The 18,642-nt window shown below is 42.8% G+C and overlaps 1 protein-coding gene across 12 annotated transcripts in view; it reads right to left on the reverse strand.

Annotated features, from left to right (window-relative positions):
• Positions 1 to 18,642, reverse strand: part of LOC110521963 (ephrin type-B receptor 3) — a 97,325-nt gene that overhangs the window by 32,257 nt on the left and 46,426 nt on the right. For 6 of the 12 annotated variants that reach the window (XM_021599982.2, XM_021599978.2, XM_036975470.1 and 3 more), the window contains exons 2-5: positions 14,762 to 14,826; positions 10,336 to 11,041; positions 5,374 to 5,529; positions 3,187 to 3,522 (exon numbers count right to left, since the gene is read on the reverse strand). In XM_021599982.2, the coding sequence (XP_021455657.1) occupies positions 3,187 to 3,522; positions 5,374 to 5,529; positions 10,336 to 11,041; positions 14,762 to 14,826 (1,263 nt within the window). Of the gene's footprint in view, positions 1 to 3,186; positions 3,523 to 5,373; positions 5,530 to 10,335; positions 11,042 to 14,750; positions 14,827 to 18,642 lie in introns of all 12 variants that reach the window. The other 6 variants (XM_021599983.2, XM_021599981.2, XM_036975473.1 and 3 more) reach the window with 3 other exon arrangements.

The following is an 18,642-nucleotide window of genomic DNA, read 5'->3' on the forward strand; positions in this document are numbered from 1 at the left end:
ATCTGTCGCTTTTACTCCTAGTATTCTCCTCTTCGCCCCCCCCCCCCCCCCCCCCCCCCCCCCACCCCCCTTCAGTTTCTAATCCCCAAATCCGGTACTTTGAACCTTTGTTTCTCCTTGTCATTGTCACCACCACCTCCCTCTCTCTCACTCCCTCCACTCTTTCTCCCTTTCTTCCCTAACCCAAAGCTCCATCCCCATGTAGTAGCCTACCACCAGCCATCCATTCCTCCCTGAAAATCTCAAACCTCTCCCCATAGACAATAATCCCTGGGCAAACTCCCCAGGTCACTGGGAACCTCCTCCTGGCCGAGTCACTGGGGAGTAACCAGTAACCATGGCGGGCCTCACACGGCTTATCGCCTCTATTTATTTTGGGTTTTAAAAGGTGAATGCGGAGAGTGGCGAGAATGGTAGGGAATCTAAGGATAATCTCATCTGGGTGGTGTCTCTCCTTCCCCAATGCTGCTCCCCCCTGACCTACACTCCTCCTAGGGGGTGCATTGTGTGAAAGTGGGGGTGCAAAAGCTTGGAGGGGAGAGGGTGGCAGGAGGGGATCAGTATATTTTTTTAATACATTTTCCTGCAATTCTATACTGTTTCTTAATATGTGGAATACATATTATTTGACAGAACACAACAATTTTTCTTAGGTTTTTTTACACAATTTATATTGAAAAATTGTTTTAATGACTAGTTTACTAATCTACCCACTTCCCTGAAAATCCCACCTCCAATAATTCATTGACTGGTCTGAAACCCTCCCAACCATGTGACTCACAAACATCCTACTCCTTCCCCACCCACAGTGATTGATTGACAAGCCAAACTGTTAAGAATGTGGCCAGGATAACGCATGACAATGAGGAAATGAAATCGAAAATGGGAGGAATAATATTGTTTTACCCAATAAGGATTTGAATTTGAATGTTGTAATTGGTTGAGAAAAAGCATTGTTAAATTGTTAGGTTTTCCTTTTCTTTTTGTCAGAAGTAACGTGATCACAATAATTTTGTACAATAAAAAATGTGAACTTTTATTATTTTTTAAATGTAAAATAAATATTTTCTCAATATGGCAATTATCTAGTAGGGTACTGAACAAGAACTATCAACTTGAAAATGCAAACTGGAGTACATACAAAAAAAATTTAGTTACTCATATACAGCCTGCATATGTTATTGTGTAGTGATTTTGATTAATTTTGATTTGATTAATAGAAACAAAGAAAAGCACTACATGCATATCCTACACAAGTCCTACTGTAGCCTACCTGGAGAATCTTGAATTTTTAAGATGAGAGAAAATAAGAGGGTTTTACATTTGAACAAATCTGTAGCCTGCAGTTACAAGACAAGGCTACTATAAATAATTTTCAAATTGTCATTCTGTTTAATAGTGGCCATTTCAACAACATACCACAGTGAGTAGGCTACATATTTGACAACAACTTGTGAAGAAACATAATAATCATAAAAAGTATGAGAAATAACAAAGGTGTTGTCTCAGCAAGCATAATAATGTTCCAATTTTCCTCAGACCTGCATTTTTTTTGGCGCCATTGTTTGAAGCGCTGTCACCATGAAAATGTTTAAAAGCAACTGAAGGCAATACACAACTTCTCTCTTAAGAATGGCCTATCTGGCATCAATATGAGTCAGAAACATTGAGTCTATTGTCAAAATTGACGACAAAGTGTAAATAGGAAAATGTTGGTCATAAAGTCAGTCTCGTCCAAAACTGAGTTTTGTAAGTGAGTTAGTTACGACGTACTTGAGGGTTTTGGTATGGATTACTTACATGCCCACTTTTGCCAATTATACCAATTTCCCAGAGACAACACATTGTGGTCCACCCCCAGCTGCCATGTGGAGTTTTTGGACAATGTTGTCAAGTTTGCATCTGGGTGCAACACATGCACATTACATTTTCGCTCAGCAAATACGAGTGACAATGGGCTTCACGTTACACGTTTGCACCCATATTTTGAGAGTGGGTCTGCAGCTGCTCCGTTTGCTCCATTGCTCTGGCGTCTATGCCTGTCACCCGTGTGGCACCCGGTGCCCGACCCTTGCGCAACAATGGGGGACTACGGAATCCCCACCGGAGCCCCAGGCACAAACAGTGGGCCATTCCCATTCCTTTCGTGAGGCTTTGAGGATGGCTGCGGAGAGGGATAATCCTAGGGTCTGTCTGAGCCTGTCTAAAGAGCAGACACTACATAGAGACCCATACACAAACCCCAGCTATATATCAGAAGATATACACAATCCCTGGCTATTGGCCTACACCAGGGAAAACTCCACACAGAAACCAACACACAACCCCAACTACAAGCAGATTGAGCAAACTCTACATAGAAACGCAAAACCCCAGCTAAAAGGCTTATTGCAAGGGAAACTCAAATCAAAAACCAACAAATAAACCCCAGCTATAGGCCTACATAAGGGTAAACTCAAAACAGAGACCCAGACCCAAACCCAGTCTATATAGGCATACAGCAGGGAAAACTACACAACAATACACAATATAGACATCCACACACAAGCTCCATTCAGCAAACCAAAGGCAGATTGCATCGGGCTTGGTGGTGCAGATTACTATGGTGGCCTAGTTACTGAAGATGCTGTGGGTTGACAGTGGGTTGATCATTGTGGGCAGAACAGTGTCGGTTCAATGCCTAGCCATACAAGCAGCACTGCCTCGCTATTGCTATTTGCGGTGGTGTGTGTCGAGCGCTGTGGGCGTGTGAAATTGTCCTTCTGTAAATCTCATTCAAATGTTTTTCTTCTCAATCTTCACTTAAAATACATATATTGTATGTAACCCACACCTACATGCAGAGGAAATGTATCTGAACAAATGTCTGTTTTTACCTGCCTTGTTGCTGTAAATCACTATCTATTTTTCCTTGAAGCAAACATCATCTATTATTGAAAGATGCTTCACCCTATCGTAAACATCACCGATTGTAGCACACTGCCATTGTGCCCTTGAGCACCGCTAACCTACTTCAAACGCTGTTCTGCAGCTGAACATGTTTAACTTCCATTCATTCTCAATCTGTACATGTGCCTTATCTTTTAGGTTAGGAACAACACAAGACATTCAAAAGACAACTGTCCGTTTCACAATGGAACAATAAAGTTTTATTCGATCCTATGGACTAGCCATGGTTTTACCTACCAGCCTGGTTGGTGGTAATGTTGACGGCGGAGAACTGCGGCGTGTATGGGCTCTTATTCGACACGCCGTTGACAGCCTGGATCTCAAAGCTGTACTGGGTGTGTGCCTGCAGGTTGCGGACCGCCACACGACGCTGTGTCAGGCCCAGGTGGCGCGGCGAGATGTCCACATTGTCATCGCAGCGCGAGCACATGCCACGCTCAGGCAGGCACTTCTTGCAGATGATGTTGTAAAAGATGTCACCTCGACCGCCAGAGTCGCGTGGCTCACTCCACTCCAGGACCAGGGAGGTCTCATTGACGTTGGAGATGACGCTGCGCGGCGCAGAGGGGATGGCTGTGGGGGAAGGAAAGAAGAAGAAAAAATGAAGAAAACAGTGTCAATTCATTTAAATTCAAATATGTTTTATTGGCATGACAGAAGGATTGACAAAGCAACAATATTGAACAATTCAACAGGACATGAAATATATTTAGAACAGGGAGTAGAATCTAATAGATTCTATTTCAAGCATACAGGCCAAATGCTGTTGGGAACGGGCAGAAAAAAGTGGATCCACAAAAAGGACAATGCCGGAGTTTAATTCAATAAGAGAGTTGAAAACAAAAAGAAGGGAGGGCCAGAAAGTAATGTTTGGGAAAGCTTTGGTGAAGTGGTGCTAGCTATGTTATATGTGAAGATTTTTAGGCGCTATACAAATTCAACAGTCCCAGTCGGGGACTTCAAATAGGTCTATGGCACATCAAGGGAACTGTAACCTACTGTTCAGATGAGTTAAATGGAAACTGAAATCTCACATATACATAATATTAACTCCTGCAGAATTAAGGATTTCTTACGGTAAAATGATAAATCAAACGTAGGGAAACATTTTGCTCGGGAACAGGAGTGGAGAAATATGATTTCTTTCTTTCAGCAACTTGAGAGAATGCAAATACGCTGTTAGATATCATCTGCAGAGGTGCTATCTTAAACAGCATCATAACAGCTGACAGTATTTCAACCACATAACATATGCATCCAATACAAACTGAAATCTTTTCAGAAACATGTTGTGTCGTTGTCATAGATTTCTGTTACTTTACATCCGGTCAAACAGATGTCATTTGGACATCTTGCACAGCAAATCACTAACAGAGAACTTTACAATCAACTACATTAAAGCATTCATTCTCTCTATTTATGATGTTATTCTGGTGAGCAAGGGTTTAATTACTCTTCTAGGGCAACATATAATGACAGAAGAGAAGCTACATATATCTAATTATAGACTAACAAATAGTCTACCAAAATGTTAGAAATGATATGCAGAAACATATATAAATCAGGCAAAAAAAATCCTGCAACCCCTGTCAAAAAAACCTTCCACCGTATCTGACTGTAGCCTAGAGCACATTTTCTATATTAGCAGGTCAGGGTCGGTTGCGGGCCTCAGATTTTCACATTATCACTTATAGTCCGGCGGTTGCGAATGGGTTATTAGCAATTGCGGGCGGGTGCAGTCGAACAAACAGCTGACCCGCGCATCACTTACGTGCACGCCTGCCTGTGCACTCCTGTGAGCTTGCATGAATATGTGTGCTTGTGGAAACAGCTAAGAGGGACAAGAGAGACTCTTGGCAGCGGCGTAGCAATTGTTATCCAATTATTGTGGCCTTATCTCTCCCTGCTCTGTGGAAGAATCAAACAAACCTCCTAACAACAAGAGAAAATAGGCCCTCTGTTCACCACAAGTGAAAGGATTTCTCCCTGTGTGTGTGTGTATGTGTGCTCTCTTTGCTCTTAACTAAGACACATCCACTAGATACATTCCTACACTCTGCCAGTGAGAGGTGGCAGCTGCACAGGCGGATAGGCTACGGTGTGCAAAAGGCAATGATAACGTTGGGATAGCACTTGGAAAACATTGGGAGAGTGGCTGTGTTTGTTGTACACGTGGGAATGTTCTCAGGCCCTTCAGAGAGTGCTGATAAAGGTAGTGAGTGAAGGTCATAGTCCAGCGAGAAATTAATCGTTTTTTGAGTGTCTTGAAAGAGGTCGGGAATGGCTTAATGTCTGCAAAAGTGAACACACAACAATACCCACAACCTCAGCGTATATCCAGGCCCTTGGTGTGATAGCATATTGTAATGTGTGTTGTTTGTTTGTGTGTATGCAAGACAGCAACTAAATGAGAAAAAAACGTACTGGTGCAGGCATTGTCAGGTGAGTCTGTGTCTGAGCGATAGTAGCCGTTTCTGCAGGAGCACAAGCTAGCTGCTCCAGAGCTGGTCCGGCTGTTTGGTGGGCAGGGAGTACAGAAGCCCTCACCCTGTTTGGATTTGAACGTGCCCGGGCTGCAAGCTGAGAAAGAAAGAGATCAAAGGAGTGAGTCCAAAAGCCAGGAACTACACAGAAAAGGTGGAGATTAAAAGATTAACACAGGTGAATGAAAGCACTCATTTGAATCTCAAGAATAGCAAAATTGTACCTGTGTAAAGCTAGGTTGTAGTTGTTTGTATTTGCATTTGCATTTGCCGGTGTGTGTGTGTGCACATTGTCTTGGCACTCACTCTGAGCGTCTGTGATAAACTATGGCTTCCGATAAGATTGACAGCTCTCACTGCCGTGTGTGTGTGTTTGTTTGTTTTTGTTTTCCTTTTTTCCGCCTCTCTGGAGAACACATCCCCCAGCAACATTACAGGAAGAGGGCATTTTAAGAAACACGCAGTCCTTTGCATAAACCTGCGCACAGATGCACACACTGTCATCCCAAATTACTAACACACCCCTCAGAACAAACACACACACTAGCGTGAAGCCTTCCTCTGAACTCCTTCTCTTATCCCTGATACACACACAAATGTATGCACACACACACATATGCATGCACACAGGCGTACACACACAAATATGCATGCTTGCATACACACATATGCACACTTGCACAAGCAAGCACACACACACACACACACACACACACACACACTTCCATGACACTTGGGAACAGCCTTCACTTCACCGTAACATGCTCTCAATACTAAGAAGCTTTTCTCAAAAGTGTGCCTATCCTCTTCCTTTTTTTCAAATCAATCCAATTTACTGCAACACTAATGGATAAAATATCTGTCATAGAGAAAATTTGTTCTCAATGCTAAATGGTAAAAGTAAAACATTAATACATAAAATAAATCAATAAATAACGCCTCAAGCAGAGAGCGCATAGTTTCTTTGATGTGTAGTTATAACATTGTCGACCGGTGCCCTTTGTAGACTCCCTATCAATTTTTACAGGGCCTGTTTAGAAGTTTATTACTGATAAGTTATGAGCAAGCATGCAGGACAGGGAAGCATAGCATAGGCAGTAGATGGCACTGATCCGGAACATTCCAGCCGTCTCTATCTATTTATCTCTCACTAAACTGTCTCGTTAAAAGGTGAATGGAGGTGGGTATGTTAATAAAAAAATGGAAGGTGAGACAACAAAGTTGCTTAGCATGACCCGCTATGCCGCTAACTCACTCGTCAATGTCAAGGTTGCTTGGTTTTGGTTCAAACTGTTCATTGCTGTGTTGCTACTGGGTTTGTTTGCTTCCTGTGGAAAGTATCATTTAGAAATGAGGTCAGTGGTAGCACTGTGGGACTGGTTCTTGTCACATGTGTCACCGTTTCGCTGTGTGTGAAGGTATAATATTGGTACAAAGCCGCATTAGCTGCTGAGTGGTGTGCATTAACACTGAGTGTGTTTGTTCTTCCACCATTAATCAGACACCCACATCAACAGAAAGAGCTAACATCCTGGCATGATAACATTTTTACCTCAAATAACATTTGTCTTCTTAGTCATGGTGGTGAACATGCTAGTTGTGGTTGTGAACTTTGCAACTATGCAAATACTTTTTTCAAGGTCACTATGAAGTTACAATGCGTATCATATTCTATCATATTGTCCTGTTAAAAATATATATATTTCGGTCAATGAGAATTTGAAAAGGCGAATATTCAAGTTTGATGGGGCACTATCCCAACTAAAGCTTCCTCTTTAAACCTGCAACCTGATCAAATTCCTCCTTTGGCCGCCTTTCCTTACAGTTCTCGGCTGCCAATGACTGGAACGAATTGCAAAAATCACTGAACCCGGAGACTCATAACTCCCTCTCTAACTTTAAGCACCAGCTGTCAGAGCAGCTCACAAATCACTTCACCTGTACATAGCCCATCTGTAAATAGCCCATCCAACTACCTCATCCCCATACTGTTATTTCTTTTTTGTTCCTTTGCCCCCCACTATCTCTACTTGCACGTTCATCTTCTGCACATCTATCACTCCAGTGTTTAATTGCAAAATTTTAATTATTTCGCCACTATGGCCTATTTATTGCCTTACCTCCCTTATCTTACCTCATTTGCACACACTCGATATAGAATGTTCTATTGTGTTATTGACTGTATGTTTGTTTATTCCATGTGTAACTCTGTGTTGTTTGTGTCGGACTGCTTTGCTTTCTCTTGGCCAGGTCGCAGTTGTAAGGGAGAACTTGTTCTCAACTGGCCTACCTGTTTAAATAAAGGTGAAATAAAAATATATATATATAAAAATGTGAATTATAGAGCTGTCATTGTCATTGAAAGCAAGTCTAACATGCTGACCACACCGCTTGCGTTGCGTGCATGAGCGTTGCAAAGTAAATTTACAGATACATGTTATTCAATCATTGCACCCACACTGCTCGTGCTCGTCAACAAGCAACTACGTGACCAGGCGCTAAAATAGAACTTGGTTCTATTTGTGATGCTTGATGAACTGCAGGTCCCGCCTCTCCCATCTCCTCATTGGTTTTTAGGAGCATATACCCACGGCCATCTCTACATTGGTTTTTAGGAGCATATACCCATGTGGGTGATTGAAAGATGAACTGATGTCCACACTCCAGATCCCGTCGGTAGTGGTAATGCACCTTAAAGTTGGTTGCCAACCACCATATAAATTCCAAAGAAAAAGAAGAAGCAGAAGAAGAAGAAGGAGAGATTACTAGAAAAAAAACGTTTACCATTTTATCTGTGGATTAATTGCCAGAGTAGAGGACCTTGCATTTCAGGTAAAATAACAACCCAATGTTTATATCCCATGACAAATTAGCTAGCAACAGCAAGCTAGCTAAATTGCCATACATGTTAAATGCTTTTTGACCTGTCCCCAAATATATATCGTTGGTTCAGAGGTTGTTTTGATATTTCAACCTGCGTGTCCTGATCGCGTCTGGTGTGGGTAGACCAAATCAACTTGCGCGCAGTTTGGTCAGCATGTGAGAAGCGATAGATATCTTCTGTGTGCGCTATTTCAATGCTTTCCGTGTTTAAGTTTTGTTTTTGCGTCTTTTACTTTCAGTTTTGTACACCAGCTTCAAACAAGTTGAAAATACAATATTTTTGGTTATTGAAAATATATTTTCAATAACCAAGAGAGAGAGAGAGAGAGAGAGAGAGAGAGAGAGAGTATATTGAAAATATATTTCAATAACCACAACAGTTTAGATGGTAAATGATTCACATGAACTGAAATTAGGTGAACCATTGGAATATCTGCATATTGCAGCTTTAAACGAGGTAAGTTGGTATGTGTGAATGATTGAAAGTGCTGATCAATCGCTTCCAGTGAGGTAAGAAGTCATCCCCCTTTGCTTTCATCTTCCCTCCCCTTCGAGCACCACTCCTGACAGGGCGAAGAGGGGGAGAGTGGAGGGGGAGAAGGGAGGATGAGGAGGAAAAGGCAGAAAAATACTAATCCTGCAGGCTCTTTTTTTTGCAGATCTCTCCCTCCTCTCTCTCACTTCCCATCTCTCTCTGTTTTCTTTCTCTCTTTCCTTCCCTCTCTCTCTCCCTCTCTCTGTCTCTTACCCTCTTATGCAGAGCAAAGGGCTTAAGGAACTGATTAGGATGTGTGCTGAAATTGGAAGTGAGGAAGCAAAAAATGAGTGGGTTTAAAAATATGGAGCGGTAGGGAAGGAAAAGAGAAAAAAAGGGTATTGATTGATTAATATTCATGTGGATGTCCTCACCGTGCCCTGGTGGGGCATTAATGAAAGCTTTAGATAAAGGAAGGGAGGAAGGGGAATACATAAAGAAGGAAAGAGGGGGAGGATAAAGAGAGAGAGAGAGAGAGAGAGAGAGAGAGAGAGAGAGAGAGAGAGAGAGAGAGAGAGAGAGAGAGAGAGAGAGAGAGAGAGAGAGAGAGAGAGAGAGAGAGAGAGAGAGAGAGAGATTTTCAGGTAGAAATACAGAGAAAGTCAGAGAGAAAAAAAGACAGAGGTTGGCAGAGAGAGAGAGAGCAATGGCTTGGAAGAGAGAGCGATAGATAGATACTATAGAGGGAAAAAGAGAGAGAGAAGGAGGGTAAGAAAAGACACGGCAGGGAGATTTATCCCCTGTGGTTTCCGGTCGACTTGTTTAGAGAGTTTTTTTAGGCCCAGTCGCCAAGGCTTTGCCCTTGAGCTGCCAGAGGAGTTTTTAACCACACACCTGCCACTAGATTTACTGTGCCCACTCTCCATTAAAGGTGGGCACACATTCAATAACCTCCATTCAACGCCATATAGGGAGCTAGCTCCGTTTCTGTTCTTCTTAGACTTCAAGATCCCTAAGCCCCCTTCCCTACTTCACATGTTCTACCTTTTTTGATCTCTTTCCTGAATCTCTCATCCCTCTCCTCTTTCTGTTAGCAGGGTGGTATGAAGTACAGGCCTGTGTGTTTTTTTACACATTTGCACACCATGCTTCACAATCAGCAGTGCCAAACGATAACTGACAGTGGCCTACCTCTCATCTCCCCTGCTCTCCAACGTTCCACTACTCCCCTTCCCCCTGCTGTTTTAATTCACCTTGTTCTGGACTTCTGTGCACCTGTTATGGCCCTCCTAGATCTCTCCAGTTTGCTCCAGTGTCATATAGGTTACTTACAGCAGCGCCCACGCATTTTATTTATTCATCAACTCACTGTCTGAGGTCAGGAGGTTTGAGGTCAGGAGAGTAGAGGCTCAGTTGAGAGAGTGCCACTGACTATATTATGTGTTGTGTTGTGTTTCTCGCTGTTTCATGATAGTTGGGTGTAAATGTACAGTATCTGGATGCATTTGGCACAAAATGGATGCCGTCCAAAGGGAAAAAACTCACCCTGACATTGTGTGTCCTTGATGTCACACTCACCCTGACACTGGGTGTCCTTCATGGCGGGCTCAAACCCATTTGCACAGGTGCACGAGCCAACAGGAACCATCCACTCGCCGTCCCCATTGCAGTATAGCTTGAGAGGCACAGACACCTCGAGAGCGTTAGAGACGCATGTCCCTGGCGCGATGACCAGCGACGTGGCCTCGGCCCCTGTGGCCGTCTCGGGGAACATGGCGAAGTTCGCAATGGTAGTTGAGCACTTCTTATAGAAGACCCGGACAGATATCAATGACATACAAGCCCCCAGGTCCTGGAATGCCAGGTAAAACCCAACCTTGGATAGAGGTCCGAAGCTCCGCACTTTCGTGTTCACCCTTCCCGACTCCAACATGGAGAAACTCTCATCGGGTGCGATGGTGTCCACCTTCACATAGGGGTTCTCCATCCAGAATGGACTTGTCGCCGTGGCCGAGTCTGAGTCGGACTCATAGTAGAAAAGGTTGAAGGTCTCCTTGCAGGAGCCGGGGATGTTGGGGATGCTGTTGCAGTCGCGCACTGTGAACTTCATCTCCACGTAGACTCGGAGGACATCTTTGCGTGGGATGAAGTCACTGCGCAGCCAGTTGTTCTGATTGCTCTCCCGCACGTTGCACACCTGGTACGTCCGGATGGGGTTCATTGCATCGTCGTAGCCACTCACCTCCTCCCACTGTGGATGGAGAAAGAGGGAAGAAGAGAGGGAGAGAGAGGGAATGAGAGAGAGAGATGAGTGAGTGTTAGGGTCAAACAAAGGTAAAATGTCTTATAATGTATGCATTCTTAAACACATTGGCACACATACACACTCTCACACACACATGATAGCTAAGGAATGATGTAAGGAGTGTGTTAAATGTATCCATCTCTAGTCTGTTGGTATAAGCCTTAGGTGTGGATGAAAGCAGCAGTACACAACACATCCAGGGTTTGTGAGGCACATAACATGATGTACAGTGCTCTGTTCTGGCCTCAGATACTAAGTACAATAACCCAATTCGGAGAGAGAAATTAGGTGAGGCGTTAGGCATTAGGAACGGACAGATGAATGAAGAAAAAAAATCTGTTTGTGCCTTTTCAATTACACCCCGATCGGCGCTGTTAAGTCGAGGGCCTTTTCCACCCGCACCGCGGCCTTTCATCTCTGGTTACCACGGTGATGAGTCAGGAAACAAGGGACGGCGAATTCATCACAATTACGGTGGAGTGTCAACCCGGGTGCGTCCCAACTGAACAGCACTGGTTGTTTACCTCATTCTCCAGGTTCGTTGTAGTCGCTGCATCGCTTCACAAGCAATTACCCTTCAATTACGGAGCTACGATCGCATCGTCCTCTACAGCTTGCGAAAAGAAACGTGTAACCTTTTCTCTCTTTCCTTCCTACTTCTTTATCTCTCACAGTTGGGAGACAAATACATAAATTACTGAGGCAAAGCTCTGATTACGGGTTTCATTAAATGAAAATATGTATGCAAATTGGCAAATTTATAAAGTGTTATATACAGAAAATACATAAATGGTCTGTTTTTTTTTATGGTATCCAGGTTTAACTTAATGTGTTTCTCAATACATGGCTCCACTTGGCTGAGGATGTTTAGAACGATAACGTCAATCGAAACAAAACAGTCCGTTCAAGTTGGGCCAAATGGAAACATGCTTAGTACTAGAGAATGTCATCCCATACCCTGGGCTTCCTCCTACACTGTAGCTTGAATCTGTGCTCATCTCAAATGTATTCATTTTTTTTACCTTTATTTAGATAGTGGGTTCCTAGGCTGTTACTGGCCCAACGCTCTAACCACCAGGCTACCTGCCGCCACACACTGTATGTGTGAGGTTTGCTGTTTGTATTGCACTGTAAAGAAGTCAGCCAGAGTTGACGCGTGCTATCATTCACACAAAGAGATGCCTCCCTGGCCACCAGTTCATATTTCAAAACTACGTTGCATATAATGACAGGAAATTCTAAACCTATGCTGGTATTATTTTGTGCATTATTTAATTGTTTATTAAATTATATTCTTAGCTAAATACATTACTATTTAATAGTAGTAGCCATAATACATAATACGATTTGATAGTAGTAGCCATAATACATAATGAACTTGCACCATGCAGGGATCTATATACTGTAAATGAGAACTTGTTCTCAACTAGACTACCTGGTTAAATAAAGGTGAAATAAATATGTAAAAAAATTAAAAAATATATGGGACCATTTTGGTTCAGTGAAGAAGAACCGTTAGTGTTCTGATCAAAGAACCCTATAAAAGGTGTCTTTTATGTTTTATGGCTACTACTACTGAATACTAAAATATTTAGCTAAGAATATAATTTGCTAAAAATCAACTCAGAGTCAACTCTTAGGCAATATCTCAATAGTGGACAACAACAGTAACGGCAGTCTTTGGAACATGTACAAGAGCCACATTTGACTAGAAAGACAGAAAAGAATGAAAGTTTTCTCTCCGAGGCTGAAGACTCTTAATTAGGGGCCTAATATGGATGTAGCGGAGGCAGGCTATTCATCCAGCAGGACCCTCTAGACCTGTGGAGAGAGGGGGCTTAGCTGAGGATCAGGCCCAGAGAAGGCATTCATTTGTGAGCTATCTGCTGGAGTCGAGGCCGTCGGGGAATCAATAATCACCAGCCAGGTCAATGGGACAAGAGAATGCATGAAGTGTGAATGGGTATTTAGTTCAGTGTAATACATTGCCCAGTGGGCAAGAGGGAGATTGTGTGTGTGTGTGTGTGTGCATGCGTGTGTGTGTGTGTGGAGGTCAACCCCATGGGACACACGTACAGCACAGATGCGGACACTTCACGCCAGCCCTGCTTACCAAACCTGAATGAATTAAGTAGGTTGTGTGAAAGAGGGTCAAATTCTTTGGCATCAATTTGGAACAAGATGAATAGTTATGCAAGCTTTACAAGTCAACTCCTTTTTCCTTTTGTCCTTTACAGTCAAAGGCTCTACATTTTACTTTCAGATTCACTGGGACCTTGGTGCAGCCGGAACAGAGGATGTGAGGGGGATGTGAGGACTCAGGCCTTCTTCCAGACCTGCATACCAACCAAGGCAGCTAGATAACACATAGTCAAAGATTAGCCATAAATGCTAGTTGTCACACTAGTTTCCTCAAAGCTTAGTGTGTAGCAAAGTTAACATGTCCCTAGCATTTACCAGCCTGTAAGCCCATGTGTGGTCTGCTAATAGAACCATGCTAATAACAGTCATTAGAGCTGTGGGCTCCTGCATGCTACACACTACATGCTGCATAATAAGGGATACACTGTTTATATACACTGTATACACTGTATATACTGTACTCGATACCATCTACTGCATCTTGCCTATGCCGTTCTGTACCATCACTCATTCATATATCTTTATGTACATATTCTTTATCCCTTTACACTTATGTGTATAAGGTAGTAGTTGTGGAATTGTTAGGTTAGATTACTCGTTGGTTATTACTGCATTGTCGGAACTAGAAGCACAAGCATTTCGCTACACTCGCATTAACATCTGCTAACCATGTGTATGTGACAAATAAAATATGATTTGATTTGACATGCTCTAGGCTACAGGCTGGTTGGTCGCTAGCAACACCTTGTTATCGGTTTCTGTGAAACCCCCTGGAGGCTACACACTGATCCCAGGGAGAGCCATTTACTCCGCTAGAGCTTGGAATTCCCCCTTCAACGGCCATCTGTTTGGGGAGAAATGGCATGCCCAATGTGCACGCGTGCACAGACACAGACACAGACGAGAAAAATCCAGACGCAGACATAAACAGACATACAATACAAGAACACACACACATACAGCTCACTTTACGCACACATTGCACACACATACACACGCTTCCGTATCTTGGGCAGAATGGTATGGGGCGATACTGTCTATCACACATACACAAACATAGGTCAATTTGTATCAGACCCTAGCAGCACCACGCTGCATCACACTGGTGTGTTTGCCTCTAGACCCTTCAGGCCTGTTATTGTCATGTGGAGAGGAGATGCCGCTCAGTCTATATCTGTGTTTGTCTTCCTACGTCCACACACACAGCTCTGTAACAGACTAATGTACGAAGCAAGAAGAGGTAGCCTCCCTACACAGAGAATGTGAAAGAGAGACAGTGACTCAGACCTGGACGTGTACCTTCTCACATACCTTCTCTCTTCTCTGTTAATACTGCTGCTGGAGTCACTATAATGAATGTTTTGTTAGGCAGTTAAATAAAAAATAAAAAACTTTACATAGACACACGTGCATACATACACACACATACACTGAAACACAGAGAGACACACATGTGCGATCAAACACACACACACACACACACACACACACACACACACACACACACACGCACCAACAATTTACCCCAGTTTCAGGATGTGCGGCCCAGGCTAGTTCTGTTGTGGCCCACTTGGTGTCCATTAATGTTTCTGTAAACAGACAAAAGGAGACAAATACTTTAGCGAAAGAGGAACTAACACAGACGAAATCAAGTAAACCTTCAACAGTTACAAAGATAACGGCATCATAAAAATAGCAGTTCCTTCTGAAGTAATCTGCCATAATGAATTCCCCCAGTAGGCATGACCAAAGTAAGCTGAATCCAGCTAACTACCTTGTCCAAGGAGAGGACAAGATATTAAGGAGATAGATATTAAGATGGTTACTACCGTTCAGTAAGCTGCTAAACTTGAATAAAAAATATATTTAGCGTGAAAAAACTGTGGAGGAACAAGACATCTAAGTGGGTGATGTTTTATTGCTCATTTTACTAATTTAATTAGACATGTTTTTTCAGGGCCAGGAAACAACCATGAGTGTCATTGAGAGACTATTCCACTTCTTAAGCATGTGCAGATGAGGACACACACACACTTTTTTATTTATTTAACTAGGCAAGTCAGTTAAGAACAAATTCTTATTTCCAATGACTGCCTAGGATCAGTGGGTTAACTGCCTATGGGCAGAACGACAGATTTGTACCAGGTCAGCTTGGGGATTCGATCTTGCAACCTTTTCGCTCTAACCACTAGGCTACGCTGCTGCCCCTTGGTTTATTTATTTAACCTTTATTTAACTAGGCAAGTCAGTTAAGAACAAATTCTTATTTACGATGGCCTACCCCGGTCAAACATTAACCCGGAAGGCGCTGGGCCAATTGTGCGCCGCCCGATGGGTCTCCAATCACGGCCGGTTTTGATATGCCTCTAGCACTGAGATGCAGTACCTTAGACCGCTGTGCCACTCGGGAGCCCCAGATACTGTACATAACTTGAATAGAAGGCATGGATAAGGGTGTCATAAACCCCCGGTAGCACAAAAGGAAACCTCTTCACCCAGAAGAAAGGTCAATATACTTAAATTTCCCTCGCGTTTTAAAAACCAGCCAATCCCCTTTCACTCTTTTCTATTTCTCCCACCCTGTCATCCTACTGTTCCCTCTTTCCATTGCCTAGGCAAACAGTCTCGCTGTGTGAGAGAGAGAGAAGAGAGTGTGTGGGGAGGGGAACACTATAAATTAGCTATTTTATTACCTGGCACTTGGGAAGCAGTACTAAGCAACTGCATGTGTTATTATCCTACCACTCTGCTGTCCTACAAGACGGTAAAGATCATGGAATTGTGCGATACCAAAAGTGAGCCAATGTTTGCATTGGCATAAAATGGAAAGATGTACAGTACCTTTTTTCCACAAAGGCCTTCCTTTTCCTTGAGAGCTTTTCTTCTCTCTCTCTATCCTCTCTCCTTTCTCTCTCAATTAAATTCCATTTCAATCCAAATTGCTATAATGGCATGGGAAACTTGTGTTCCAAAGGAATAGAGACATTTCAAATGTAAATTATGTCTATATACAGTGTTGTAATGATATGCAAATAGTTACAGTACAAAAGGGAAAAAATACAGTTTTCCTTAATTTTGGGTCCACAAAGGCCTTCCTTTGGCCAGGTATTCTGCCACTGTGTGCTCTCTGTTTAGGGCCAAATAACATTTTGGTTCGCTCAGTTTTTGTTAATTCTTTCCAGTGTGTCAAGTAATTATCTTTTTGTTTTCTCATGTTGGTTCTAATTGTATTGCTGTCCTGATACCTGCTAATTATCAAAATACAGAAAAGAGCGTTAAATTCTACAACCACCTAATAGGAAGCGATTCCCAAACCTTCCATAACAAAACCATCACCTACAGAGAGGTGAACCTGGAGAAGCGTCAAGTTGGTCCTGAGGCTCTGTTCACAAACAGACTCCACAGAGCCCCAGGACCAACTTGACGCTTCTCCAGGTTCAACTCTCTGTAGGTGATGTGTTTTTATGGAAAGTTTGGGAATCGCTTCCTTTTAGGTGGTTGTAGAATTTAACTTTTCTGTATTTTGATAATTAGCGGGTATCAGCCTAATTCTGCTCTGCATGCATTATTTGGTGTTTTACATTGAGGATATTTTTGCAGAATTCTGCATGCAGTCTCAATTTGGTGTTTGTCCCATTTTATGAATTCTTGGTACATGAGCGGACCCCAGACATCACAACCATAAATGGCAATGGGTTCTATAACTGATTCAAGTATTTTTTGCCAAATTGTAATTGGTATGTTGAATTTTATGTTCCATTTGATGGTGTAGAAGGCCCTTCTTGCCTTGTCTTTCAGATCGTTCACAGCTTTGTGGAAGTTATGTGTGGCGCTGATGTTTAGGCTGAGGTATGGATAGTTTTCTGTGTGCTCTTGGGCAAAAGTGTGTAGATGGAATTTGTATTTGAGGTCCGGGCAACTGGACCTTTTTTGGAACACCATTATTTTTCTCTTACTGAGATTTACTGTCAGGGCCCGGGGTCTGACAATAAATCTTTGTAAGGCACAAATAAAATATCTAGGTGCTGCTGTAGGCCCTCCTTGGTTGGGGACAGAAGCACCAGATGATCAGCAAACAGTAGACATTTGACTTGAGATTCTAGTAGGGTGAGGCCGTGTGCTGTAGACTGTTCTAGTGCCCTCTCCAATTCGTTCTCTCTTTCTCTCTCTCTTTCAGTCTGTTTCAAGTGTTCCAGGTGAATTGACAGGACATACAGTATGACATGAAAAAGGGAGCTACATGTAATCTCCTTTTCCGACTGCAAATTCCTGCGTTGAAACACTTATGCTGACAAACGCAGATATTCTCGACCGCATCGAACACAAAGACCTCTCTCTGTCAGTCAGACTAGCTTTGTAGTATCTCTTTCTTTTGCAGAAACATCCCATTTATGTCACCCTGTTAGGTTTGAGTGATAGCATCTGAGAGAAAGTGTCAGTGTGTACATGATAGTATGTGTGGATCCTCTTTGCTTAGGACTTCCCCATCTGACTCATACATTACAGTGTTATTGTCAGACCACTTAGAATCAAGCAACCACACAGGGAGATGATGAGGTACAAAAGTATACAGTGTAAAGCTACTATAGTACCTAGTCTATTAAAACAGACCATGTACACCCTACATTACTGCTAACTTCACTGATAATGACAGTGTGTGACACACACACAGAGAGACAGTGCAAGGAAGGCCTGACTCAGTGTTAACTATGGAACACTCAAGAAAGGAGTGTATGAGCATGCAGTGGCCTAGCCAGTAGGTTCTGCAACTTTCTGTTTTGTTTGAGCTCTCGGCCGGTGTGTAAACAGTATATACTACGGCAAAGCCCCCTCATTGTGCCCAGCAATGAAGAGGCAATGCTGAGTCAATTGGGCAGAGCAATGCCACAATGACCCCATCATAAACCGGATCGTCATCACTTCCCAAAAGGCCAGCAAGAGGGCACACACCGAGTCCATCTTCACTATGGAACTGCAATGCAATCACTATGAACTCGACAGAAATGTTTTCCATACAAAATATAAGACAAAACCTAATTTTTTCCCTTCTTATTGGGCCATGGCAACAAAAAAAAGGATACACAGAGAGCTAAAACGACTAACATGCTAGGCAAGAGAGCTCTTAAATCCCTGAACAAAAAAAACTGACAGACAGCTCTTGAAAGAAACAAACATACATAGCTCAAAAGTTTTTTTTTCCATCATATCACCTTTTTAGCCCATTTTAACCTTCCAAATGTCCTTTTGAAGTTTTACTATGGGACACCACAATCAGAGAGAGTAAAGCTTGAGGGTCAGACAGAGGGAAAACATTGATAGAGTAAAGCTATAAAAGGCGGTGTCATAAAGCAGTGTACTACATAGACTGGGGCCGTTGGCAATGGGATAGCAGCCAAACTGACATG

The sequence above is a fragment of the Oncorhynchus mykiss genome, chromosome 4 (assembly GCF_013265735.2).
Source record: "Oncorhynchus mykiss isolate Arlee chromosome 4, USDA_OmykA_1.1, whole genome shotgun sequence".
Lineage (NCBI taxonomy): Eukaryota > Metazoa > Chordata > Actinopteri > Salmoniformes > Salmonidae > Oncorhynchus > Oncorhynchus mykiss.